Genomic DNA, 27070 nt, shown 5'->3' with positions numbered 1-27070 from the left:
AGACGACATTTTTCTTAGCACAAAAACGGTATAGGACCATTTGCTACTGCTACGTATGGTATTTGAACAACTTGCCAAGATGAAGCTAACGGTTAGCATCAATAAATGTTTCATTGGAAAACGAAGGGTGAACCTTTTGGGGGCAACCTTGACGGGGAAAGAAATTGAGGTTCAGCCCGAAAGAATAAGGGCTTTACGCGAACTCTCACCACCCCACAATGTATACGAGCTAAGGGGGTGGATTGGCGCACTTCGCTATATCTCGGAGCATATACCTGAGTTAAGTTTGAAGCTGGCCAAATTCGATGCGCTAACAGGCAAGGTCCCTGCGACACAAGGACGAGTGACGCCTGTGCTATGGACCCATGAATTACTACAGGACTTCAAAACGGCACAAGCAGCCCTTGATAATGCTAAGGTCTTGTACCACCTAGATCCAAACCTTCCCATTTTTGTGGAAACGGACGCCTCAGATGTTGGGTTTGGGTCAATCATTTTTCAGACGGAAAAAGGGTGTAAACCGCCTTTCGAGGAAGTCTACCCAATCGCTTATTACAGTCAGAAGTGGGTAACTCTAGCTGCAAAAGCCTATGATCCATGCACGAAGGAATTGAAAGCCTTAAAGGATTCGGTCGAAAAATGGCAGTCAATGTTGAGAGCCTTACCCTTTACAATAATTACTGATAATACTGGGGTGTTTGGACTTCTTGAAAGGATGACAGACAAGGCAAAAAACCCAAGCCCAAAACCCCTTATTCAGAGGTGGCTCAATCATCTCGCAGGATTCCAAATAAACGAGGTAATTCATTTAAGTACAATGCTAGTATTCACGTCAGATGGATTGTCTCGATCGTATTGGATGGAAATGGCTGCGGGGGAAGAAGATCCACATGTTTGGGCGACGATTCCCAAGGAAAAGAGCGTTCGGTGCCAGCAGAAAATACCTCAACCGGAAAAAATACAGCAGAAATTGATGGCCCATTGTCGACATGAGGCTTGTGACAAATCGGTGGATGGGTACCACCCCTGGGGAGACATTTGTGAAGTCATCAAAATAAAAACCGGGGTGGAAATGGAAATTGAAGAATTAAAAGACGTCATGAAAAGGTGCGACAGAGCAATAGTCTCGAAAAATGGATTGGCGGCTGCTCATGGGCACACACAGGGGACGCCTCCTCAATATTGTAAATATGAAGGTAACGAGGTATTGTACCACATGACGACTGAAAACAATGCAAGACAGATAATGTCTAAAGGCATTGAACGAATGAACAGGAGATTCATTCATTTGAGCAAAACGATAACGAAAAAAAGCAAAAAAAGAAAAGTGGTAATTTGCATGAAAGCAGCAGATATAAGAAATGAAGGGCTATTACTGCTGCAATCAAACGTGAAAGACGTGGTATTGTGTGAAGGTCCTATACCACCAACAATCATACAAAATCTGTAAATACGTATTGGCAGAGTGTAGATAAGTATTATAGGAAGGGCAAACGGACAAAATTCCTATAATGGGCATAAATGGGAAAAAACTGAAACCTCGTAACTAGGAAAAATGCTGAGTCAGCATTTTTTAGCTCGTGTGGAAAAACAAGAAAAAAAAAAGGTTTAAGTGATAGAAGAAGGCGATTGAATTAAATCATCATGGGGAATCATGATGAATGACGTCAAATAGACACACGAGTAAAGCGGGCATATACTGCACTAGTTCCTAACATTTTATAATCAAACAAAAGGTGGCGTCGACGTGGCAGACAGAATGGTGGCAAACTATTCCTGTTCTCGCAATAGTAAGCGCTGGCCTCCGACGATCTTCTTTGGATTGATGAACTTGTCTGCATGCAACGGCTATATATTATTATCTTTGCTGGCTAAAGGTAACCGCGCGAAGAAACAAACACACAGAGGAGTTGTTATGGAAGTTGCACTGGCCCTAACAAAGAAAAACGCAGTGTCCAGGCAATCAAATACTCACTTGCGTGTCCGCACAAGACTCGCGTCTAAAAGAATTTTTCCGGGAGTAGAGAGTAAAATGCCACCAGCAAAGCTCTCCAATGCTGCACGTGGCAGATGCGGTCTTTGCGGTAGAGCACAAGACCGGAAAACAACCGAGAAATGTGGAAAATGTGGGGAATTTGTCTGCCAAACACACTCTGTGAAAATAGTGACATGTCAAGAGTGCATGGAACCGGAGGATTCGGATTGAATGTACTTTGTTGTTGTCGTTGTTACTCTGTTGTATTGTTGTATTGTCTTGTATTGTCTTGTTGTTATTTCTTTGTTATTATAATTAATTGGTGGGGGGTGTTTGACCTCTATCGCCATTTGTGTATTGTTGTTACGCCACAGCGGGAACTTTTAAATGGGTAGATAGTAGGGTTCAAAAAGGGAAGATGCATATTTATAACGTCATGCAAGAGGTTATTAGACAGCTGTATAGCGAAATTGGTAAGACAAAACGCATATTAACTGATGGGGTCTAATCGACCCCACCAGAGCGATCGCGTAACGATATTCCACCTGAGCAGTCTAGGGTTAATTAAGATTTCAAAGCGTCTGATAAGCCCGGTACCCAAAATTTACCAAGAAGCAATTCATTAGGGTTCAGCACATCGTCAATGCCGATAACGCAAGTCTTTTCGCTTCGACGAACTTACGTGTAAGCTCCACTATCGCACGCTGCACATACACGTATATAATAACATACAGTCACTAATATTTGACGTTTGGGGAAGTAGGGGGGAATCTTGGCAGACTGGGGCCGCGGGCCACATTATTATGTAAGACGGGAAACTGTCCGCGGGCCGGAAAAAATCATGTTGCGGGCCGCATCCGGCCCGCGGGCCGTATGTTGCCAGTCCCTTTTATGGACAGTCTTAGATAACAATCTGCTAACTATCTCATTTTGCTCGCGGAAGCTGTAGAGTAGACGTACACGGCACCTCACCACCGTGAACTAAACCTCACCAAAACAGACTCTGTAAAGCTATTACCAGGAATTAGATCGCTAGTTTAAGCAATAATGACATCCGAAATATCAATATTATAGGTGCTATAAAAGGTACTATACTTATGATATTGAAGTATTTGAAAGTATGGAAAATGTATCAAGTATGGTATGGAAAAATGTTGGTATGGTATGGAAAATTGAAAGTATGGTATGGAGAGAGTAAGGCAAGTATGGAGTATGGAAAATTCTCGTTCCATACCATACAATACCATGCCCTGCTAGCGGGACCTTTGTGTCAGCTCTCAAAATGATTTCTGCCAACAAGTATTTTTCACTCGCGAAAAATACGCTGTATTTTGGATAGGGGTGCAGATCAGATTTTAAGACCTGGCCATCCAAGCACTAGTACATGTTCTTGTAAAAATTCCCAACAAAATGGTTTGGCCTAGAAGGGTTTTAGTGAAATAATTGAAAGCAAAACGAGCGAAAAAAGTTGCCTTTTTAATGAGACACTTGATAGCTTAAGCTACATAGTAGCCAATTTGTGACACATCTGAAAAAATATTGTTAAGTAGGCCTATCTTCATCTTCTTTTTGTATAACAATTTTCGATTAGTAGGTGCGAATGAAATTTATTTTACAAAAAAAGTGCGAACAGAGCTCAAAAAGGTTGAAAAGCACTGGTCTAGTATTACCGGATTATCGCGGACTGTGACTTGTAAATGTGCAGTGTGCATACTGCATAGTTTAATTCGTTCAGGGCATCGCGCAATGTGCATGGCACAGTGTTTAATTCGATATTTCAATGGGAAATTACCTATTCCGATGAACTTGATCGACACCGGATGGACAGGTAACGAGTGCACCAATGTCGAACGTCGAACCATTGGCCATTTGATACAAATCGAATTTCTATTGATCAGGTCGTGATGTCCGCCCATATTGCTCAGTTACAGTTGAATAATAATCGCTTATTTAAAGATTGAATTGAGCTTAATGTTAACGAGTACAGTGCAAGTGTTAAAACGCCGAATCAGAATTTTCATACTGTACACAGCAATGTCATGGAGTAAAGTGCGTTCAAGTGCAACTATATGATGTTATCGACAATTGACAAGTATTCATTATAAAGTCACAAGCCGACACGGCGACATCTGTGTCTTCGTTGCTTCATCCAATGTTACTGACAGTTGACAGATTACTATAGATGACTAACCTACTGGTAAATTAATAACCTATATAGACCAGGGGTGGCCAACCTTTTCGGCTAAAGGGTCACATGAAATTGACGAGCGAGTGCGGTGCCCACTAGTCGTGCCAGGTGCGTAAAATTCTCAAAGTTAATATTAATATTACTTGGGTATATTGCGGGTCGACTGTATACCGCCCGCTGGGACAAGGACAAGACTATTCGGCATCTGGACATATCGATATCGAAGATTTCCGCTAATATACGACAATCATTTAGTGCCTACATTTCATCGCCGGCGATCTTTCTGCGAGTGCAAACGCGAAAATACTTTCTCTAGTAATTACGAATTTGTTATAGACTCAATCGGCTAAATCAGGCGTTGTTTTTTTCATTTTCAGGTGGGGGTAGGCTACAAAGAAATAGTGTGACAATTAAACCCGCGAAGCGTGAAGTAAAATTATACTACTATTTTAGTTTATTCTAATGTACGACGATTTACTAAAAATGTGACTGGACCCTGGATCTGCCAATGCGTCGAAACTGATATTTTAGTCATCAACATCCCAAGTGTCGCGACCAGACTAATCATCGTTTCGGTTGGCCTTGCAAGTTCACAATCTGAGCTATTCATTTTCGATAATATATCGGAATTTCGATTATATAATGGGGAATTACTTCGCTGGCTACTCAAAACCTTATATGGCCCGCATGCCATATATGAACCGCAGGCCGCGGGTTGCCCGCCCCTGATATAGACAGACACCTTTGATAGTTTTCGGAGCCGGAGCTGGAGCCGGAGCAGTGGTAATAAGGCGGCTCCGGAGATGGAGCCAGAGCTAATGTATGATAGATGAAAGCTCTGGAGCCGGAGCTGAAGCAATCCAAACTTACTGCTGCTCCAACACCCTGCTTCCTACCAAATAAAATATTCAATACAGCGATTTTAAGCTTTTTTATGGGTATAAATGTTTTCTTTTCTAGAAACAATCTGGCAAAACTAATCTGATGTTCGTAATCAGCAACCTTGAAAACCCCATTAACGGCTCCTAGATGTTCCGTCCATTTTTTATCTTCATTTTGTTGATCACTGTTGTTGGAATTTCTGCGACTGCGATTTTATATTTAGTGTTATAATACTATTTTATCAGTAGTTGGCGATTACTTCTGTATAGTGACAAAGCAAGCAAATAATAATAAGTTATTGAGTTGTGATCATTTTGTTTATATTTATGTCCACATTTTTAAGCCTAAAAATACACTTTTTCACTTTATACAATTCATTCATATTCTGACGTCAACCTGATATGGCAACGACATAAATATTTCGACAAGATTTAAAAGGGGAACTTTCGTTGCATTGCTGACACTATTCTGGCCTTGCATGTAGACTGTGATGATGTGCAGTGACATTATGATTTTTATCAGGATGTCATCGATGAGACTATGAAGTCACCACAAATAAATACTGTAACTGTATTATTAAATTTGAACAGGTACTTGAAGGTACAGAACTTTACTATACAGTTAAATAGTATATTCATAATGAAGTGAACCCGAATATTTTCGGCTGACACGCGTCGGGGGTAATCGTCAGCTACTAGTATAGAATTCAAAAGAACATCGTATGTGGACAATCGTATTTGTATGATTTCTAGCGTTTTACTATGGTGTATTAAGTCTACCATTCTAAGGTGACTGTTTGCTAGATGTCAACAATGGCTACATGCTCGCAATTGGTAAAAGTTACAACATTGTTTGATATCAAATATAGTAATCAATGATTAGCTTATCAAATTCGTGATTCATGTCCCTCGTAGTGCAGAACCGAGCAGGTGAGCTAGGCAGGCTATGGGTTTACTGACGCAAGAATGTGTGTCATGGGTATCATTCCTCAATCGACAGTACCAAAGACTATAATATTGATGTTGCAGTGTAAGGTATTTCGATGGAAATATAAACAACATTCTGCAAGGCAATTTGTAGTTCCATGATTTTTATACCGGTGACTTCGTTTCACGAACTCTGTTTCCAATGATTTAGTGTATTCGTTATTGTAGGAGCAGAGTGAACGGTGATTTAACGTGTAACTATTCTATTTTCGTCCGAGTAGCATAATCCGGCGATCGGAGGGTCGGGAACAAGAAGTATAAAAGTAAGCACAGACAACTTCGTGCTGAGCGAGGCTTCGTTAATTTCTATGGATTGGATTCCGTAGCATATTAGAAGCATAAGTCAACAATCGAGGAGTTTTGTAATACGTTTGGTTCAAAATAGTTATTATGACGCAAAAGTAATCGTTGTTCTTGAAATTCACCTTTCATATGCTTGGATGACATTTCGAATACCGTTGGTAAATTGTTATGACAGCCATAGCCATATTGTTTATAACCGTTAATCATGGTACACGTCATACGTCCTAATGTGGAGAAACATGCAGTGAAGATGATGGAAGAATTACATCAAATGAAACGAGAAAATGATCACTGTGATTTCATAGTTCAAGTCGGAGATGATGTCTATTACACCCACAAAAACGTATTGTCGGCTGGTTCGGATTATTTCAAAGCAATGTTGAAACACGACACGAAAGAACATCGTGAAGGAAGAGTCGTTTTCAAAGACGTGGATTCGGAATGTGTGAAAAACTGCATTGATTTCATATATTCGGGTAATTTTGAGATTTCGGACGAAAAGATTACCGATCTTCTTCACATCGCATGCCTTATGCAGTTGGAAGATGTAAAACATGAAGTTTCTGATATTTTAGCGGAAACAATAACTGCAGCGAGTTACTTCTCTACAAAACATATAGCGGATATGTATGGACTTGACGCTGTTTCCGCGAAATGCGAAGTATTCTTTCATGAAAATATCATGGAAATCTCAAACCAACCTGAATTTGGAAATGTTGGGAAAAACCACATTCTCGCAATTTTGAAGTCCAGGAACTCCAAAATATGCGAAAAAGATAAGCTAATCCTTTCTCTAAAGTGGATTGAGTATAATCAGAAGAAGAAATTGAATTTTCATGAATGTCTTGAAGTAATAAAATTTGATGAAATCTCTGCGGCATTTTTGCAGGATCTGTTGGAAACTCATACAATTATCAGCAACGACTTGGCGTTGTACAAATTTATCAATCAACATCTTCTGAAAGCTCCGAGAAGACCGGAAAAAACAGAGGAAGAAATTGAACAGCATGAATTAATTATTCTTTTTGATGATGACACGGATTGTATCCGATCCTTCAATACAATAACTGAGGAACTAGAGAAGTTTCATGATGAAAAGTTCAAGCATTTGATACATTTCGGTACTATTGCTATCGACTCATACATTTATGTTTTATGTAAGGATAAATCAGTCCACAGGCTGAACTTTCAGATCAGAAATTCAAAATGGGAAAAGATGAAGGATATGATTAATTACCACGGAAGCTATCCTCGCTCAGTTTCTTTGTCGGGTTCAATATTCGTTATCGGTGGAAGTTCACCGGTGCCATCAAGTGCTGTAGAGACATTTCATTCGGCTGCAAGTCAATGGTTTCAACTGAAAGACAAACCTACAGCAATTTCACTTGCAAGTCTCGTATCATTGAACGATTCCATCTATTGTATCGGAGGTAGAGGAGAATATGATGTCGCCGTTTCTTCATTCTGCAGATTCACTCCATCCACAACCGAGTGGGTTGACCTCCAGCCAATGAGATATCCCGTGTGGGGTAGTGGTGTTGTTGCAGTAAACCAAAAGATATTTGTGATCGGTGGAAAGAGGGTAACGGAGAAAGTAAACAATGTAGAATGTTATGATGTTGATTCTGCTCAGTGGACTTCATTGTCATCTATGAAGGCTAGTCATAGTTTCGTGTCTGCTTATCACGTTGACAAATGGATTTTCACATTATCGGATTTTGAAACCTCAGATGAATTTGAGAAGTACGATATATCAAATGACAAATGGATTACGGTGAAACCAAATGCACATCAATGTTTTAAAATTTACAAATCTGCTATTGCAGTGGTTCCTAACGTGGGCGATATCGCCCCCCACGGAGCGATTTGGCAGTCTAGGGGGGCGAAAATAACGAAGGGGGCGATAGGGGGGCGAAAACGGACGAAGAGGGCGATAGCGGGCGATAGGAGGCGATGGCGCGATATAGCGGATATATGGAAGTCGGGACCGTAACTACCGCAATATACATATACATATATGTTTAATTGTCCATAGGCGCCTCAATGGCTGGCGTCGAATGTTCCTGTCCTGGCGACCTTAACCCTACAGGATAAATGCCATCCCGCAAGGAAAAATGATTTGCTAGTAGGCTACAGAAATACCAATTTGAAATCATGTATGTCTTTTAGTTTGGTACGTTTTGACGATTTCCATATCTTCTGACATAGCACATATAGGATGTCACGAAATAGCATCATGTAACGGAGTCAATATAACAACTAATCCGCCCGAAGATGTTTAATTAATATTTAGGGGTTCTACCTTTTCTAGCACACCACACTCAGCTCTACCGGTAAATATGATTACGCGAGCAGAAAGAGGATAAAAAATTGATAGCAATATATATGCAATTCCCGACCATATTGACCGATTCAAACATGGATTATATAAACTTGTCGCGTTTCGCGCGTTTAGGCGAATTAGGGTGACTCATCAAACAGTACATGAAATAGGGTATAGCTGATATGTACCGCCAAAAGGCCCACTGGCTGAGGGAGATCTGGGGGGTTTTGGGGAATGACGAAGTGCTGTTTTTAGTTTCCCAATATTTGGTGGGCAATGATCGGTGTGGAGCTTCAAAAGGGGGTGATGAGTCTAAAAAGGTTGGGAACCACTGTGCTATTGCAAAGATATAGATTGTACATATATACGATACCATTACAAATTCCATCACTCAAATACGCTACGCTTCTTCAAACTATACCTATCATATTTGCAGTGAAAATTGTATATTCGTTGTTGCGATAATTATTATATTTTGATGAATTTATTTACGTATCTTGTACTATGGTTGATTGGTTACGACACTCTTTATTATCACGCCTAATTCAAGTATTGATATTGTGTCTTACTACAAGTCTAATACATTGATTTAGATTGCTAGCGTGAGATATTAACCGTGTATGAACAGATTGTTAAAAGAACAAAGTCAATAAAATTTAATTTCCACATACAGCGAAAACATTATAAGGAATATTTATAAGGAATCAGTGTAACTTCTACTCTTCCGTTAAGATACCAGTTTTGACATGCGGTCGAAACGCAGCGGCTTGAATACATATTTCCTAATAGAATAGCTCTGGAAGCCCCTAGTACACTGAGCATCGGTTGGGAACCAGTGTTGGAATGGCTCGAGTCATGACTTGACTCGAGTCAGACTCGACTCACCTTTTTTGTATGACGTGACGTGACTTGAATCGAGTCACGTTGCTAAAATGACTAGACTTGACTCGGCGTATCAGAAATGTGGATTGACTCGTGAGCAAAATTAACCAGCCAATTCCAAGTAATCAAGTAATCGGTGTCGATAAAAATAATTGTATCTTGCATATGTTCGGATTGTTCGCGAAACGCTGGTGTACCCGAGAGTGAGAGCGACTCAATCATTCAATGATCGTGCGTTTCACTAAGCCTCGATTACTCTCGCACATATAAATTGACCGCAAACGAAGTGATTGAAGCTTACAGCTTACGTTGTCGTAACTCTAGTAGTAAAGAAATAACATAGCAAAACGTCTATTTCTGTTCTTACCTTAACCAAACCTCTAGTTTTATTGAAATTGATTTCGAAAATAGTTTATATAGTTCTCAGCCATTGGCGCAGGCTCGAATTGTATCATATCTATTTGTAAATGGGTGATGTATTGCATCTGATCAATTTGTTTCTCTATTCTCTATTTAGGCTGGTAACTATAAACTAAGGCTATGCAATTACGCGGTTTAACGGTTCTACGTACATGTGAGCGATGCATCGCCTTCTTGCGTGTATATTTAAATCAATATTCGTTTATCGGTTCGGAATCAATGACCACTCAATTTGTATTTCAGACAGCTAGCAAATTGCAATGACGCAACCATCCTTCATACTTCGTAAAGCCAACTTGACTTGAAATGTGACTTGATTCGTGACTTCGGTTGACTTGAATCGTGTCACCTCCAAAAATAGATTGACTTGACTTATCTCTAGTCAAAATGTGCAATGACTCGAAATGACTCGTGACTCGAAGATAGTGACTTGATCCAAACACTGACTGAATAAAACACTTATTTTTTAGAAAACTTGCGTCTTCCGATGGTTTTCAAGAATATTCGGCAGCTCACTAAAAGGGACAGTCTAGTTGTATTGCTGCAAAATCTTCACGCTCACATTGTGTGTCTCCAACGACCACACAGAACGTCTCACGCTATGATTAAGGAGCAACTGCAGTTTGTATTTGGGGTTGTTGTTGACCTCTGCAAAAATTTACCACAACATCCTCAGGCAAAGCTTAGGCCTACATGGCTAAATAAAATGATATTGGTCATCATGGCACCCCCGCCAGTGATCAGGTAATACCCAGACGAGATAATCCAGGATTTCAAGCGTCGATCCAATAGCAACTATAAAGGTTCATGCGTTCTATACCTATTATGGGTAGAATTTCAGATCCATTGAGCCACCTCTAAATATTAGTGAATATCAATAAAATTTTACCTAGGGTGTTTTTTAACCAAAAATGACCTCTTTTCGGATTACTAAAATACGGTAACCCCCTGCTATTGCATACCGAAATTAGCATTGGAAGCGAACTGTAGCATAGGTTTAGATCTCATAAAGGTGATCATTAAATGAAGTCACTACTGTTATTAATATTATTATAATTTATTGTCAAGCATAACGCGGGTTATAGGGGTTGTATTCGAAAAAGTCGCAACCCCTTTATTCGCGAACAATGGAATTGGCAAAATACGATGATTGTCTTGTTGAATACAGTTAAGAATGACGGAACAGTGGCGCTAAACTCAATATAAGTTGGCATATTTCCATGCTCCCTTTGCATTAGTTGTTATCTGGCCCTGCGCATGCGTTAAAAGAAATACAAGATATTTAACTGTAAATGAGGACGTCGGAATATGGTTTATTTTATTAAATCGCAGTACGGGTATCTCGTAAGTTCGGGACATATTGTGTCAGATATGAGACAGAAGCGCGACCATAGATAGTCGAATGATATAATCAGAGATCATAGAATCATATTCATAAATAGTCGAATACTGCTGGATAATATATTAATTGTTCAATCTACTTAGAATTGCTTCGCGGGCCGGATGAAATCGCCTGGCGGTCCGAAAGCGGCCCGCGGGCCGTATGTTTGACACCCCTGCATTAAACTAAATTCTTTGAATTTAGAGCATTAATTGTGGTATCTTTGATTTTCGAGTTTTCTTGTGGTGCTAAATCGCGCGGAACCTACCGGATTCGAACACTCAACCCATTTGTGTCGAAGCTGTTGATTATACCACTACGCTATCTTGAGCTCTCGCTCGGAAAGCTGTTCACTTGAAATAAGGCATGCTCACAACGATCTCTTTGACTTAAATCGACGACGATGGAATGTGTCGTCGCTATCTAAAAAATGTCGACTTTAGAATAAGATAAATTCTCCACCAGAGAGGCTTCATTGTGATAGATTTGACACGATGTCTGCTCGCTTTGGAGAGATTCAGCTGAGATCCCGTCGCTTCCAACAGAGTAGTCTCGCGAACTGCTATTTTTGCACAACAGAACTTGTAGAACATGTCATCATCATCATCATCATCATAATTGGTTTATTAGCAATTTTATCAGTTCAATACACCACAAAAAATGCGATACAATGAAAAGACAGGAAGATGTCGAAGCGACAAGGAGTAGTCTATGGAATCTGACACCCACCTTGGCCTAGGCGATGTAAAGAGGAGGCATGGACACTGAATGAAAGTAAAGAAGATAGTATAGAAAAAGAAAGCGACAATAAATAAGGCGGCATGTCATGGGAAGCGAGATCGATAGGTCAGTCGTGGTCCGGTAATCTTGAGGATGGACTGTATTTATTTAGTAGTAATTGCTTGTATTTCGACTTGAATGTGGACATGCTCGTCGACTGTCGGATGGCCGGCGGGATACTGTTCCACACATCAGGTCCGGCATATTTGTTAGAGCGATGATCTTTTCGGTCGATCATATGATATTTGGACGACGTGGACGCGCGTGTGTTGTACTTGTGCGCTTTTGATTCCGAGGTAAAGAAGTCATTGAAGAAGTCATGTGAAGAAGTTGCATGAAAATAAGAGATTTCAAATGACATTTGAACGCACTTTCCGCAAAAAAAAAAAGGAACATGCATGAACATAAAGAAAGTTCGGACATGAAAATCGGTAAGAGACCGTTTTCTGAATTCCATTGAATAGTTTACGAACCTTTGAGCTAGAGTCCAGTTTTACAATTAGATCATCCACGACTTGACAATTGCATGTAGCTGAAGAATTTACGCCCCACGGCGAATAAATTCTCCCATGACAATCTGATAGCATCATCATTATGTGCCAAGACAATCGATGAAACTTCACCAAAGTCATCAAATCGGCATGATAAACGTGATCAACATGTTACCGATTTAAAGAGCGCCACCGCTAGGAATAATCCGAAGGAACAGTTTGTATACATTTGTTTTAGAATCTGCTGAGCCGTGATGACTTTATATGTATTTGCAGAGCATAAATTTTCGAATCGTTAATCGGTCAGCGGCATTTAGGCAGTTTACATACTTGTCAACACGCAGCAATAAATAATGTGCATCAAACTCGTTAGCATTACCAAACATCATATTTGCTAGGCAGTGGTTCTTAACCTTCCCCTCAGCGCCCCCAAGGGGCGCTGGTGATTTTGAAGGGGGCGGATACGCTCAGGGGCCGATATGGGGTCGCTGGGCTCAGGGGGCGTTATGGGGGGCGCTGAATGACGTCGCAGTAGATGATGAAGTAGTAGAGTATGACATATCTTTAATGAGTATTCAGAGCAAATTAACATTCCAGAAAACATGTCAAATCTGGAAATTTTTAATTGCGCTACTCGGCGACGTGTGCTACATATGTTTCATAAATGTAGTGGGTCAATATAATTCATGTAAATTATATTTAACCCACTTTTAGTTCGCCAATTTCCCGTTTAAACACTACCGTCACACTTGCTACGGTTATTTTCAGCAATGTGTTTCGAACTGAGTAGTATATCCTGCAGCGCGCTGCGTGTGTAAATAGAAGAAGGAGACAGCACTCGATATCACTTTTAAAATTGAAAGCCCCTTGCACATAAAATGTGCTTTGTGCGCGAAACGAATAACTAAATACACTTGTATTTGAGAGCTACAAAATTAAATCGTCAAAATATTTCTTCATCGTATCATGAAGGATGATACTATCTAGTGTTGTGGTCTACAACCTTACATGAACGTTATTTAATATGAGTTGTTTTGTTTGGAATACATTCATGTTAATCTTTATAACTGGGTTCAATACTAAATTCAATGTGAGCAGCTATATGCATCCCATTCGCAGTTGACTTACTTACATACCAACGGGTCCGCCCGCCCGAATATGTTTAATTTAATTTACGGGCCCTACAGTCTCCAAGCAACCTCATTCAGCTCTACCGGTAAATCTGATAACGTAAGCATAAAAGACAAGAAATTAATAGCAATATATATATGCAATTCCCGAAATTATCATGAATTATCGAAAATTATCGCGCTTTGCGCTGGCTCACTAGACTGTGGCCCTTATTTCGTGACAAAATTGAACAACGTGAGGGGGGTTGGTTTATCGTCCTATTGGAGCCCAAGACCCAAGTTTTATCGGGGGACCTGGCCAAGTGCTGTTTCGTTCCTGCAAACGGGTATACGCCCGAAGATCTTTAATTATTATTGAGGATTCCTACCCTTTCAAACACACCACACTCAGCTCTACCGGTAAATCTGATTACGTGGCCAGAGGGAGGATATAAATTGATATCAATATATATTCAATTTCCGATCATATTGCCCGATTCGTTAGTGATTTTGAAAATTTTCGCGCTCTGCGCGTCTACACGAGATGAGCTCACCCACTCAACGGACGCTTAACAGAGATGATGAGTAGCGGTAAACAGCGTGTAGCCAAGGGGGGTCTGGGGGGAGGAAGCCACACAGAAGTTCGGTTTATCACCCTATGGGGGCCCAAGACCAACGTTTTTTGGGGGGGGGCTGACGACGTGCTATTACGGCCATGATGGTGCGTATGCAAGGATCGAACTGGTTCAATGACGGTGTTAAGCCATTTAGCTAAATTATGTTGTGCCGATCCAGACATAGACAATATGGGGCGAAGAACTACGTTATCTTTATGTGTTTTCGGTAAACCGTACATACGCGGCCGCTGCGATCCCGACGGACGTGGAGACTTGTACAAATTTGAGGGAAGGACGTACATCTCAAATATTGATTAAGCGTATTAAGCAATATATCTCAAAATTGGGTCGATCAAAAACATGCGCAAATGATCGCACGGAGCTCGCACGTCAGTGCAAATTGGCTGCCAAAACAGACTGCTATGACGATTACCAAGCATATCCTCCGTCAATTGGTCAGCATTTGAGTGAAAACCTCGCCTGTGCACAGCACTATGATGACAATATGTTCATTGTCATTGCGCGTGGTAGGTCTTTGTTTCATGTAAAAGTGGTGGATTCTACTATTATTCAGTTGAACAAACCTATTTTATGTAGAGAAAAATATTTCCTTTAAAACCTACAAAATTCTCATTACTGCGTGTTCTTTCCGTGTGTGTAACTGTTTATTTACAAATTGTGCAGCTACTATAGTACCGTATGCCCGTATACATCATAGTTTGTTATTGTTACCATTGGTACAATGCGAATTGAAAAAATGAAAAGTGCAGCTCGTTTTTGAAGCACGTTACATTTGTATGATTTTTAGCGTTTTAACACAATGAAAGTCAATCTAGTCTCTGTAAATTACTCTTCTACGCAGCATACATTGACTGTTTGCTAAAGGTGACAGCATTGTTCGATCTTAAATATATCAATCAATGATTAACTTATTACATGCGCGATTCATGTCGTCCCTCGTATTGCAGAACTCAGCAGATGAGCTGTAGGTGTATAATGCGCGGTTTTATGGGTTTACTGAATGGATTCCAACAACGTGCTATAACTGGCTCGCTTTGTCTGATGCATTGTCCTGTCAGCGACGTAGGGTTCTCCGATTATTTCACACATTTTTGAATAAGCGTCAACTTCGCAAAGGATTAGGGTTGGATCAGAAATAAGTGAGAATTTGTCGGTATTCGAAGCACCGTCTGCGACGGCTCTGTTATTCTTTACTTATTAAATCTTACCAGTGAAATCCAGTTCTGCGACATACTGATTACCAAAATATTACATTGTGAGCGATCGGTGTGTATGTAACAGAAAGTCACGAGCGGTCGCTATGTCTGACTTGTGATTCTTTTCGCGACTGTGAACAGCAGACTATTCTGTAGGTGCGGAACAGTGGTATGGAAGGTGTGAATAATCCAGGGTGAATCTCGGTGTACTATTCAGGTTACATACGAATGAATAGACAGCGAGAAAAGACTTGAGTCGATCGGCCATTTGTCACGATTAAACTATGACGTATTCATGTAGAACCGTGTGACCGATCCCTATACCGTAACGCTATCATAATGCCAGGTATATATCAGCTACGTTACCATGTCGCCGCGTCCACAAGAATAACGATATATTGAAGTCGCATTCAACGTTAACGTTAGGATTACCTGGAATCGGTCATATATAATAATTTGGAATATACACATTAACTAAGGACCAATCACGTGACTATTTACCATACCTGATACATATTCAACACCGGTGGAGAGATGCCTATACCCGAAAGTACGACATGCCAACGCAACCATAAGAACACATGGCGAATCACCAGAGATCGCGTAAGAATACATGACAGGCAGGTCACGAGCTCGGCCAGAAACAATGGCACCGGTTGAGCGATACGGGGTCTGTAAATACGCGGCACCGGTTGAGCGATCCCAATTCGAGATGCCTACAGTAGCCCAGGCACCGGTTAAGCGAAAGCGGCGTCAAAAGGGTCACTGGTTCAACACGAGTTTCGAGGTACTGGTTGAGCTATCCCTATACCGAAAAGGGTTACCGTGCGAGAGATGCCTATACTAACCCAGGCACCGGTCGAGCGAAAGGGGGGATGGGGGTCAAAAGGGTCACCGGTTCAACACGAGTTTCGCGGCACCGGTCGAGCAGGCCCATAAGAAACAATTGAATACCACGAGCGATCATACTAACTACTGTCATGGCTTAAAAACAAAACAATAAATGACAATAAAAACACGTTTTAAACATGTTTGTTTTTAACTGATTTTTGTTTTAAATGTAACCCTACGTGTAGTATCTTTATAGGCCTATACTTGATGTATTATAATATTCGAGTGCGAAGCAATGACATGAGGTATTATTTTGGAATCAGTTGACTGATCCGGCCAGCGAACGATTTCAAGGCTTGAATCCGGCCCGCGACGCAATTTAAGTTTGACACCCCTGGCTTATATGCTTGGGCGTCATTTTATATTACCTGTGATAACTTGTTATGACAGCCCTACATCAAGTATATAATTTATAACCGTTAATCATGGTGCACGTGATATGTCCTAGTGTAGAGAAACATGCAGTGAAGATGATGGAAGAATTGCATCAAATGAAACTGGAAAATAATCATTGTGATTTCATAGTTCAAGTCGGAGATGATGTCTATCGCACCCACAAAAATGTATTGTCGGCTGGTTCGGATTATTTCAAGGCCATGTTGAAACACGACACGAAAGAAAGTCGTGAAGGAAGAGTCGTTTTCAAAGATGTGGATTCGGAATGTGTCAAAAACTGTATTGATTTTATATATTCGGGTAAATTTGAGATTTATGATGAAAATATAACCGATCTTCTTCACGTCGCAATTCTTATGCAGTTGGAAGATGTGAAACATGCAGTTTCTGATATTTTAGAGGAATCAATTACTGTAGACAATTATTTCTCTACGAGGACTGTTGCGGATATGTATGGGCTGAACACTGTTTCCGCGAAATGCGAAGTATTCTTTCATGAAAATATCATGGAAATCTCAAACCAACCTGAATTTGGAAATGTTGGGAAAAACCACATTCTCGCAATTTTGAAGTCCAGGACCTCCAAAATATGCGACAAAAATAAGCTAATCCTTTCTCTAAAGTGGATTGAGTATAATCAGAATAAGAAATTGAATTTTCATGAATGTCTTGAAGTAATAAAATTCGATGAAATCTCCGCGGCATTTTTGCAGCATCTGTTGGAAACTGATTCAATTATCAGCAACGACTTGGCGTTATACAAATTCATCAATCAGCATCTTCTGAAAGCTGCGAGGAGACCGGAAAAAAACGGAGGAAGAAATTGACAAACATGAATCAATAATTCTTTTTGATGATGACGCGGATTGTATCCGATCCTTCAATACAATAATTGAGGAACTAGAGAAGTTCCATGATGAAAAGTTCAAGCATTTGAAACGTTTCGGTACCGTTGCTAACGACTTATACATTTATGTTCTATGTCAGGATAAATCAGTCCACCGACTAAACTTTCAGATCAGAAATTCAAAATGGGAAACTATGAATGATATGATTAGCGACCACGGTGAATATCCCCGCTCAGTCTCCTTGTCAGGGTCTATATTCGTCATCGGAGGAAGTTCGCCGAATACATCGCGGGCTGTGGAGACATTTCATTCCTCCGCAAATCGATGGGTTCAACTGAAAGACAAACCTACAGCAATTAAATATGCAAGTCTTGTATCATTGCACAATTCCATCTATTGTATCGGAGGTAGAGAAAAAGATGGTACCACCGTTTCTTCATTCTGCAGATTCACTCCATCCTCCTCAGAGTGGGTTGACCTCCAACCAATGAGATTTCCCCTGTGCAAGAGTGGTGTTGTTGCAGTAAACGCAAAGATATTTGTGATCGGTGGAAAGAGGAGAGGGGAAAAATTACACAATGTAGAATGTTATGATGTTCCTTCCGCTCAGTGGACTTCATTGTCTTCTATGAATGCTGGACATGATTATGTTTCTGCTTATCACATTGACAACTGGATTTTTACAGTATCAGATTTCGAAACCTCCAATGTTTTTGAAAAGTACGATATATCAAATGACAAATGGATTAGAGTGAAACCAAATTCAGAGCAATGTTTTGAAATTTACAAATCTGCTATTGTGAAGATATAGATTGTACATATCTACGATACGATTACAAATTCCTTCGCTCACACACGCTGCGCTACTTCGAATTGTACCTATCATCAATGTTCCCTCTAATTTTTTACAAGTCTGCGCAAACTCGCCAACTCACTGCGCAGACCCCAGGAAATCAGTGCGTAACGACTATAAAAAAGGTCATCACTTCAGATTTTTTCCGCGCAACTTGGATTTTCTGTGCGCAGAGACCGTGAAAGCACTGCGCATTTGCGCACGTGCGCAGCTTAGAGGGAACATTGCCTGTCATATTTGCGGTGAAAATTGTACATTTTTGTTGGCATAATCATTACTATATTTTGACAAATTCGTTTTCCGTTTCTTGTACTATAGTTGATTGGTTACCAAACACTTCCCTACCACGCCTAATTCAAATAATGATATTTTGTCTCACCATCCAACTTTACATGAATATCAAATCAAACTTGATTTGCAAGTTGTATTGACATTATATATAAAGTTGTGTTCGTTCTCATTTGATAACCCCGGGAATATACCTACATCAATCTGCAAGCCTTCGCGTAACCCCAAATTTTCGTTGAGGTAAAATGACAAACATAATCACAATACACATCTAATACGTTGATTTATAATGCTGGCGTGAGAAATTAACGGTATCAACAGATTCCCAAAAGAACAAAGTCAATAAATTTTAATTTTCACATAAAACGACAGCATCATAAGGAATATCTATTACGAATCAGTGCCACTTTTACTGTTCAGTTAAGATACCAGTTTTGAAATGCGGTCAAAACGCAATAGCATGAATACACATTGCTTATTTACCAGTGAGCTTATAAATTTCGGAGATGGAATTGGCTTTTCAGAAGGACTGGGTTACTATGTCGAAACCCCACCTCTCCTGCCTATACGCCACTGCACACGGCGTACCATCACAAAAGTGACAAATCGACTAGGCCTACTGGTCATGCCTATTTACCTGCAACCAATATGATGGCCAAGACGGCCGTATCATCGCATGTCATATGTGCGAGTGAGGTATGTTTCTTTACCTCCAGAGATCCCTTGATATTAGCTCAGAGAAACCCTACACTCTAAATCGAAAGCATCGATTTCGACACAAAATTGTGCATTCAAAGATGCAATATGGGACAAACACATAAAGTCGACCCAAATCTTTCGCCGAAGTGGTGTCATAATATGTGCAAGTCCACACTTCATCAGATAAAGTTACGAAATATGTGCTTCTGCTCTCATCTTATCATCTACCGCCGGCTTTGATCACTATGAAAGAGTTTACGTATACATTTTAATAGTCCGGTAAGTCGCCGCACGAGTTGTGAGATCAGTAAGATTGAGAGGGATTGTGAGGTCGACGCTGGAAACGCTGCTGAAATGTAATCGTAATGTCACTGGTAAATGACCAGATCATCCAGGGTAAGTTACGGTACACTCGTGTGCCGATCATGACGTCATCGGTAAACCCAATGACCCTGGGGTCCGTTTGCTCCCGCTGGGTTATTTGCAGGGGAGGAATTAAGCTGCAAGATATAGATTCTCAAATGATGCAGCATTTCTATAATAGATGTTGAACGGTAATAACGACTCTCGTGTAAGTAATGCGTGCTTTTAGCCCCGTTTACATATAGCTCAGAAGCAATGTTACCTCTAATTTTGACGAGTCTGCAGCAAGCGCTCACCTATTCACTGCGCGGTCCCATGGACAACAGTGCGTAACCACTAAAAAAAAGGTCATCTCTTCGGATTTTTTGTGCGCAACTTATAATTTATGTGAGCAGAGACCGTGTCAGCTCAAATCAATTGCACACATGCGTACCTAAAAGGGCACGTTGCTCAGGAGCCATGAAGTGGACTGCTGTTTCATCAATGTCGCTCCATTATTTTAGTGTGTCGCTTTCTTGCATTTACTAGATTTTGTGAACGTTTCTCTTCTCATTTTATTTACCTACCAAACTGGCAGAAGAAATTGATCATTTCAACCCAATTATATATATCATTGTTACAACCACATGATTGTCTGACTTGACTATGACTTCCATTATATTGCGTTTCCTCATTATTGATCATTGATATATCAGCAGTATAGCAATGAAGAAATCAATCAATCAATCAATCATTGTCATCACCATGTAATTTTGAAGTACTTTGTTTAGTAATCGTTGGTGTTACCTGGCTATTATCAGTGCATTCTGCTTTTGACTGTTGACTGAATTAACATCTCTGTATTTCTCTATTGCTATCCCTCTCTCTCTCTCTCTCTCTCATTCACGCTTCACATCTCTCGGTAACGGCGGGAACTCAGTCACGGTCAAAGGGTCAAATTTAAATGGAGCGACAGGTCGCAGCTCGCAGTACAGTGACTTTGTGGATGTGGATGAACGTGTCGCTAATCTCATCATAGCGGAAGGAATGAAGAAAATGTTGATTGCGTACGGCATTACGAGAGAACACATTGCTTTAATAATTGAAGGTAATTCGTTCAAGAATATCAACATGCGATATGTTATGATTACCGGTATGTTGTCAAGAGGGTTCTTACAGCAAGCAGCAGTGTGAGAAATATTGGTAGATTGCCTTTTAGATCAACTTGCAGTAACATCGAAACTGAGTTTCAGAATGTCAGTTAATCCTCTAACTTGATGCAATATGGGTTTACAACTAGAATTCTTGACCAAGTTATATATATCTTGCTTTGGAGTTGACTCACTTGTTTTTCCAATTACATGACATTTTCATTGGTTGAAAACATGATATTTCATTCATGAACCTATTATAATAATTATTGTTAATATTATCCAGTGAAATGAATCTTATTATATTCATATCAAGTTCCCTCTATATAACACATAGAAGTGTGTGTGCAATGTGCATTAGGGTTGTTCAAAAAAAACTTTTTTTTCCAAATCTCACTCGCCTAGTGACTAAATCGTCAGGTTGTCCAAGAAAACGATGCACACCAAATTTGACTTAATTCCAGCCAGTAACGGCCGTGCAATCTTGAATTGAAATTTTTAAATTATTATCAAAAATAAAAAAATAAAAATTCTCAAATTTTTCTGTCAACCCCATGAAATTGTTGAGCTGTCTTCAAAGACGATGCAAAGGAAATTTGAGTCAATTCCGACCAGTAGAAGCGGAACTATTTGAGTTTTTCGTTGATAATCTGCAGATCAAGGATAATCCGAGAATTATCAACGAAAAACTCGAATAACTTCGCTTGTACAAGTCGGAATTGACTCAAATTTCCTTTGCATCGTCTTTGAAGACAGCTCAACAATTTCATGGGGTTGACAGAAAAATTTGAGAATTTTTATTTTTTTATTTTTAATAATAATTTAAAAATTTCAATTCAAGATTGCACGGCCGTTACTGGTTGGAATTGAGTCAAATTTCGTGTGCATCGTTTTCTTGGACAACCTGACGATTTAGTCACTAGACGAGTGAGATTTGGAAAAAAAAGTTTTTTTTGAACAACCCTAATGTGCATGCTTAGCTCACTACATAGCTGCTTTTATAGTAACACTTTGCCTTTGTAATAGATCAGAGCGGGGTTTCATATGTTCGTTCCGAGGAGTGTCGAAGGAAATACTTGCTACTCCTGACGAAATATTTGGAGTAGAGCTAGAGACAGATGAAGAGGTTAGTATTATTTAACTATTCTAGAATGAATTTATTAATTGGGATAATCCTGTTTATTTTTGTTGCAATTTTATATATTAAATATTGTTGTGTCAGAACTCTTGCCTTCATATCAACGGGAATGCAATAAGTGGAATGTCCTTCAACCAAATCTTCTACTTTATATTTATTTGTAGGGAAAACAAGCCGCTGCGGTTATGCTCCAGAGGGAGTTACGAAATGCAGTAACTGAAATTGAGAATCACAACAGGATTTGAGGGCGATAACGCTTTATCAGGTGAGATGTAGGATTTGCTGCTTGATTAACCTGGAACTGTGTGAACAATGAACATAGATGTACCATAACGTCCTGATTTGTCAGATTTGTACTGATTTCGACTCTTGTCCTGATTTTTCGGCAAACATTGTTCGGCGTTTTCCGTAACACCTTGGACGTTTTGCATGCCACTATCTGGCACAAGTTTGAACTTAACAGACCGTCACAAAAGTACAGCTAGTTGTTTGAAAATTTTATGGCTTAACATGCGCGCATGTTGAGTTAGTTCTAATTCGGGGGTCTGTTAATTTCCAAGTTGCGCCACAAACATGTGTTCTAATTCGGGGTCTGTTGAGCTCAGACGTGTGCCACATTTTGTTTTTGGGTGCTGAAAATATGGTAGGCCTATGTTTTGATTGACGCTGTTTACGGTATGACGGTGCAATAAACACTCGAACTGAAAGAAGGCCTCCAAAAATAAATGATTATTAAATGCTTTTCAATTACATCATTATTTTTGATAAGGCTATAAATCTAAGTTAGAATGAGCTGGTGTAAATTTGTTTTCGTCCCACGCCACGGAAAATCATTTCTGCTGCTAATGTAATTTTTGGTTTTCCTGACTTCGAGTCCATGAGGATGGCTACCATGGATATAGTGCATAGAATCAGTGAATGTGAACATAATACTTGTGCCGTTCCAAAAGGAACCTGTATGATGGTATACTGATCAAATCTGAATGGATCATTAAAGGTTAGTAAACTTATGATTATGTGGAAAAACCCATACATGTCAACGACTAGACAGCATGTCGTGACGACAGAATTTGCCATCACTTGTTTCCGTGAGTTAAACCAAAAACCTATATTGACCTATTCAGCTCTATTTTTATTCAATATGCATTATGCAGAAGTCCCATAAAGGCAATTCTACATAATCTAAATCTTGTGCTTTCGATTCACACATGGATTATTGGCAATATAATTTTACTTAACATATTTCTTTCAATTCCAGGCCCATTCAGTCCAATTAACGGCCACAAAGCTGAGTCCTCGACATCTCGTACTAGCGCACCATGAAAATGGTGACTTGCAGTCATGGATCGTGGCGAATGGCATCCGCATAAAGGGATCGTCTCACAATAAAGCAAAACCATTCGAGATGGTGCTGGATCTTCTCGCGTGTTATTATGTTTGTGACCCCGCATATCCAAAAGTTTTCCAGATACTGTCAATTTTACAGTATGTTCTGATGGGAGACAAAAATTTGGGTTTCAATCCAACAAGCTTCTCTGTTTTATGAGCAGATTCCAGAAATCCCAGTAATGATTTTGATTTCGTTTGCTGACTTGGACAACTATACAATTCTAGTACTAGTCTAGTTGTCTAATTAGAGTGAAAAAAAATGTGTCGCTAAAATTCTGATTATACTCTAATTTTGAAAAAAATTAGCTATAATTATAACTCTACTTTAAGTGCTTTGTCTCTCTCATTCGAATCTAATTTGTGAAAACAACGGAACCTATAATTCTAATTGCACTCTAATTTGGAAAAAAACAGTGTAGCTATAGTTCTAATTCTACTCTATAATTTGAAAAAAACTGTTACTATAATTCTGATCCCACTCTAATTTCGAAAAAAAACGAGCTACAAATCTAATTCTACTCTAATTCGGAAAAAGCTGTGTAGCTATAAATTCTTACGCTACACTAATTTGTGAAATGTTTCTTTGCTCTCAATCGAATCTAATTTAGAAAACAACTACCGTATAGCTATATTTCTAATTCTACTCTAATTGGATTCTAGTCTAATTCAGAAAATATACTGCAGTAATTATTCTGATTCTACTCCAATTTTTCAAATGTTACTTTGCTCTGATTCGAATCTAATTTGTGATAACAACTGTGTCGCTATAATTCTAATTCTACTCCAATTTTGGAAATTCTACTCAAATTTTTCAAATGTTACTTTGCTCTGATTCGAATCTAATTTGTGAAAGCGACTGTGTTACCATAACTCTAATTCTATTCCAATTTTTGAAATGTTTTTTTGATCTAATTAGAATGTAATTTGTGATAACAACTGTGTCGCTATGATTTTAATTCTACTCCAATTTGGGAACTGTATTTTTGATCTAATTAGAATCTAATTTGTGAAAACAACTGTGTTACCATAATTCTAATTCTACTCCAATTTTTGAAATGTTTTTTTTGCTCTAATTAGAATCTAATTTGTGATAACAACTGTGTCGCTATGATTCTAATTCTACTCCAATTTGGGAAATATTTTTCCGGTAATTAGAATCTAATTTGTGATAACAACTGTGTCGCTATAATTCAATTCTACTCCAATTTGAGAAATGTTTTTTTGATCTAATTAGAATCTAATTTGTGAAAACAACTGTGTTGCTATGATTGTAATTCTACTCCAATTTTTGAAATGCTTCTTTGCTTTGATTCAAATGTAAATTGTGGCTGCAACTGGTCGCTATAATTCTAATTCCATACCAATTTGTGAAATGTTTCTTTGCTCTAATTAGAAAGTAATTTGTTAAAACAACCGTGTCGCTAGGATTGTAATTCTACTCCAATTTTTGAAATGTTTTTTGCTTTAATTAGAATCTAATTTGTGATAACAACTGTGTCGCTATGATTCTAATTCTATCCCAATTTGTGAAATGATTCTTTGCTCTGATTCAAATGTAATTTGTGGTTGCAACTGTGTCGCTATAATTCTATTTCCACACCAATTTGTGAAATGCTTTTTTTCTCTAATTAGATTCTAATTTGCAAAAACAACTGTGTCGCTATAATTCTAATTCTACACCAATTAGTGAAACGTTTCTTTGCTCTAATTATGGATCTAATTTATGGTAACTTTGTAGCTGTAGTTCTTATTTCTATTTGGAAAAGCTTAAGTTTTTCAATTGTGCAAGCTAGAAATTCGCGCATTTTCGTCTGCAAATGAATGTTCTGTATTGATCTTTCGTTGCAATAAAATCTTTTTTGAGCCTAAGCTGAGTAAAAATTCATGGATGGCTGGTATTAATTTTGAGCTCTGCACCAGTCAACATGAACACACCACCACTAAACACAGGATAGCCAGGCACACATCGGCTCCAGCACGTTCTGTGGTAGTTTAAAAAAAAAACGGATTTGGCATGTAAGTTTGCGTTCCTCTGCACGCATTCTAATTTAGAGTGTAGTGTTCCACCGGATTACAACTGAGAACGACTTGTATATACGTAACTTCGTCCAGATGAATAGCAACTCAATTGTAATGCCTCGCTTCTGTCAGTGCGCTGCTGTTGTTCTAAAACATGCCAATTTTCGTCTTTACTACTGACTTTAAGGGGTTTCCAGCACCCTGACTTGATTTACATATTTGGAAGCAGTATAACAGCTAGCTTTCATAGAGATTCATTTCATCCATTTCGTTCATGACTAGTCTGCTATAGGTAAATGATATTTTCTAACTGCAAAGGATTCGAGGAATGGTGAATGTGATGGTATGGTGATTGCGGCCTATGCGGTGCCTTCCAAAGAATAAAGTAACACTGGTCTAATGGTCTAGTAACAATATGACTTTGCTCTGCAGCTAAGTAACGACCCGAGTATATAGGTATTTCGCGGGTCGCATGTAGTTTAGTATTCAATAAAAATAAGTTGTCGCCATACAAAAAGATTTAGGGTAGGATCCAGTGTTGGGATGACTCGAGTCATGACTTGACTCGGGTCAGACTCGAGTCACCTTTTTCGTATGACTTGACTTGACTCGAGTCACTTTGCTAAAATGACTTGACTTGACTTGACTCGGCCTATCAGAAATGGGGATTGACTCGTGACTCGGAGCAAAATTCACGAGTCAATTTCAAGTCATCAAGTAATAGGTGTCGATCAAAATCAAAGCATCTTGCAGATGTTCGGATTGTTCGCGAAACGCTGGTGTAACCCGTGAGAGCGACCAATCAATTAATAAACGTGCCTTTTACGGAGCCTCCATTGTTCTCTCACAAATACATTGACCGCAAACGAAGTGATCGAAGCTTACAGCTTACGTTGTCGTAAACTAGTATATTAAAGTAATTTCTGTTCTGTTTTACCTTAGCTAAACTTCTTGTTTTATTGAAACTGAATTCGAATATAGTTTATATAGTCCTCAACCATTGGCGCAGGCTCGAATTGGATCATATCGATTTGTAAATGCGTAATTTATTGCATCTTATCAATTCGTATCTATTCTCTATCTTGGCTGATAACTATAAACTGAGGTTTAGCAGTTCTACGTATATGTGAGCGATACAGCGCCTTCTTGCATGTATATTTAACTTTATATTCGTTCATCGGTTCAAAATCAATCACCACTCAATCTGTATTTTAGACAGCTAGCAAAATGCAATGACGTTATCATGCCTCATACTTCGAAAAGGCAATTTGACTTGAATTGTGACTTGACTCGTGACTTGACTTGACTTGACTCGACTTGACTCGAGTCACCTCTGAAAATCGAGTGACTTGACTTGACTCGAGTCACCTTTGAAAATCGATTGACTTGACTTGACTCGAGTCAAAATGTGCAATGACTCGAAATGACTCGTGACTCGAAGGTAGTGACTTGATCCCAACACTGGTAGGATCTAAATCTCGGTATCATGTACGCTACCAATC

General features: G+C 39.3%; 2 protein-coding genes, 1 long non-coding RNA gene and 1 pseudogene across 4 annotated transcripts in view; all 4 read left to right on the top strand.

Moving 5' to 3' along the window:
• Positions 1-27070, top strand: part of LOC145441659 (uncharacterized) — a 125128-nt gene that overhangs the window by 21201 nt on the left and 76857 nt on the right. The window lies entirely within an intron of this gene.
• The window catches only part of LOC145435661 (kelch repeat and BTB domain-containing protein 12-like), an 80729-nt gene that overhangs the window by 5573 nt on the left and 48086 nt on the right, over positions 1-27070 (top strand). The window contains exons 2-3 of one of the 2 annotated variants that reach the window (XM_080312954.1): positions 6510-8162; positions 9005-9225. The exons of the other annotated variant lie outside the window; for it this stretch is intronic. Of the exons in view, the coding sequence (XP_080169080.1) occupies positions 6540-8162; positions 9005-9010 (1629 nt within the window). The 5' untranslated portion in view covers positions 6510-6539 and the 3' untranslated portion in view covers positions 9011-9225. Of the gene's footprint in view, positions 1-6509; positions 8163-9004; positions 9226-27070 lie in introns of those variants that run through there. 2 annotated transcript variants of the gene reach the window in all.
• Positions 16651-18574, top strand: LOC145436016 (kelch-like protein 30; annotated as a pseudogene).
• Positions 22034-24809, top strand: LOC145448374 (uncharacterized). Its single transcript, XR_013917887.1, has 2 exons — positions 22034-22148; positions 22325-24809. It is a non-coding gene; the product is annotated as an uncharacterized LOC145448374 (long non-coding RNA).

Source organism: Botryllus schlosseri, chromosome 1, assembly GCF_051294905.1.
Source record: "Botryllus schlosseri isolate E-star chromosome 1, Bs_hap1, whole genome shotgun sequence".
Lineage (NCBI taxonomy): Eukaryota > Metazoa > Chordata > Ascidiacea > Stolidobranchia > Styelidae > Botryllus > Botryllus schlosseri.
This window is presented reverse-complemented; position numbering and strand designations above follow the sequence as displayed.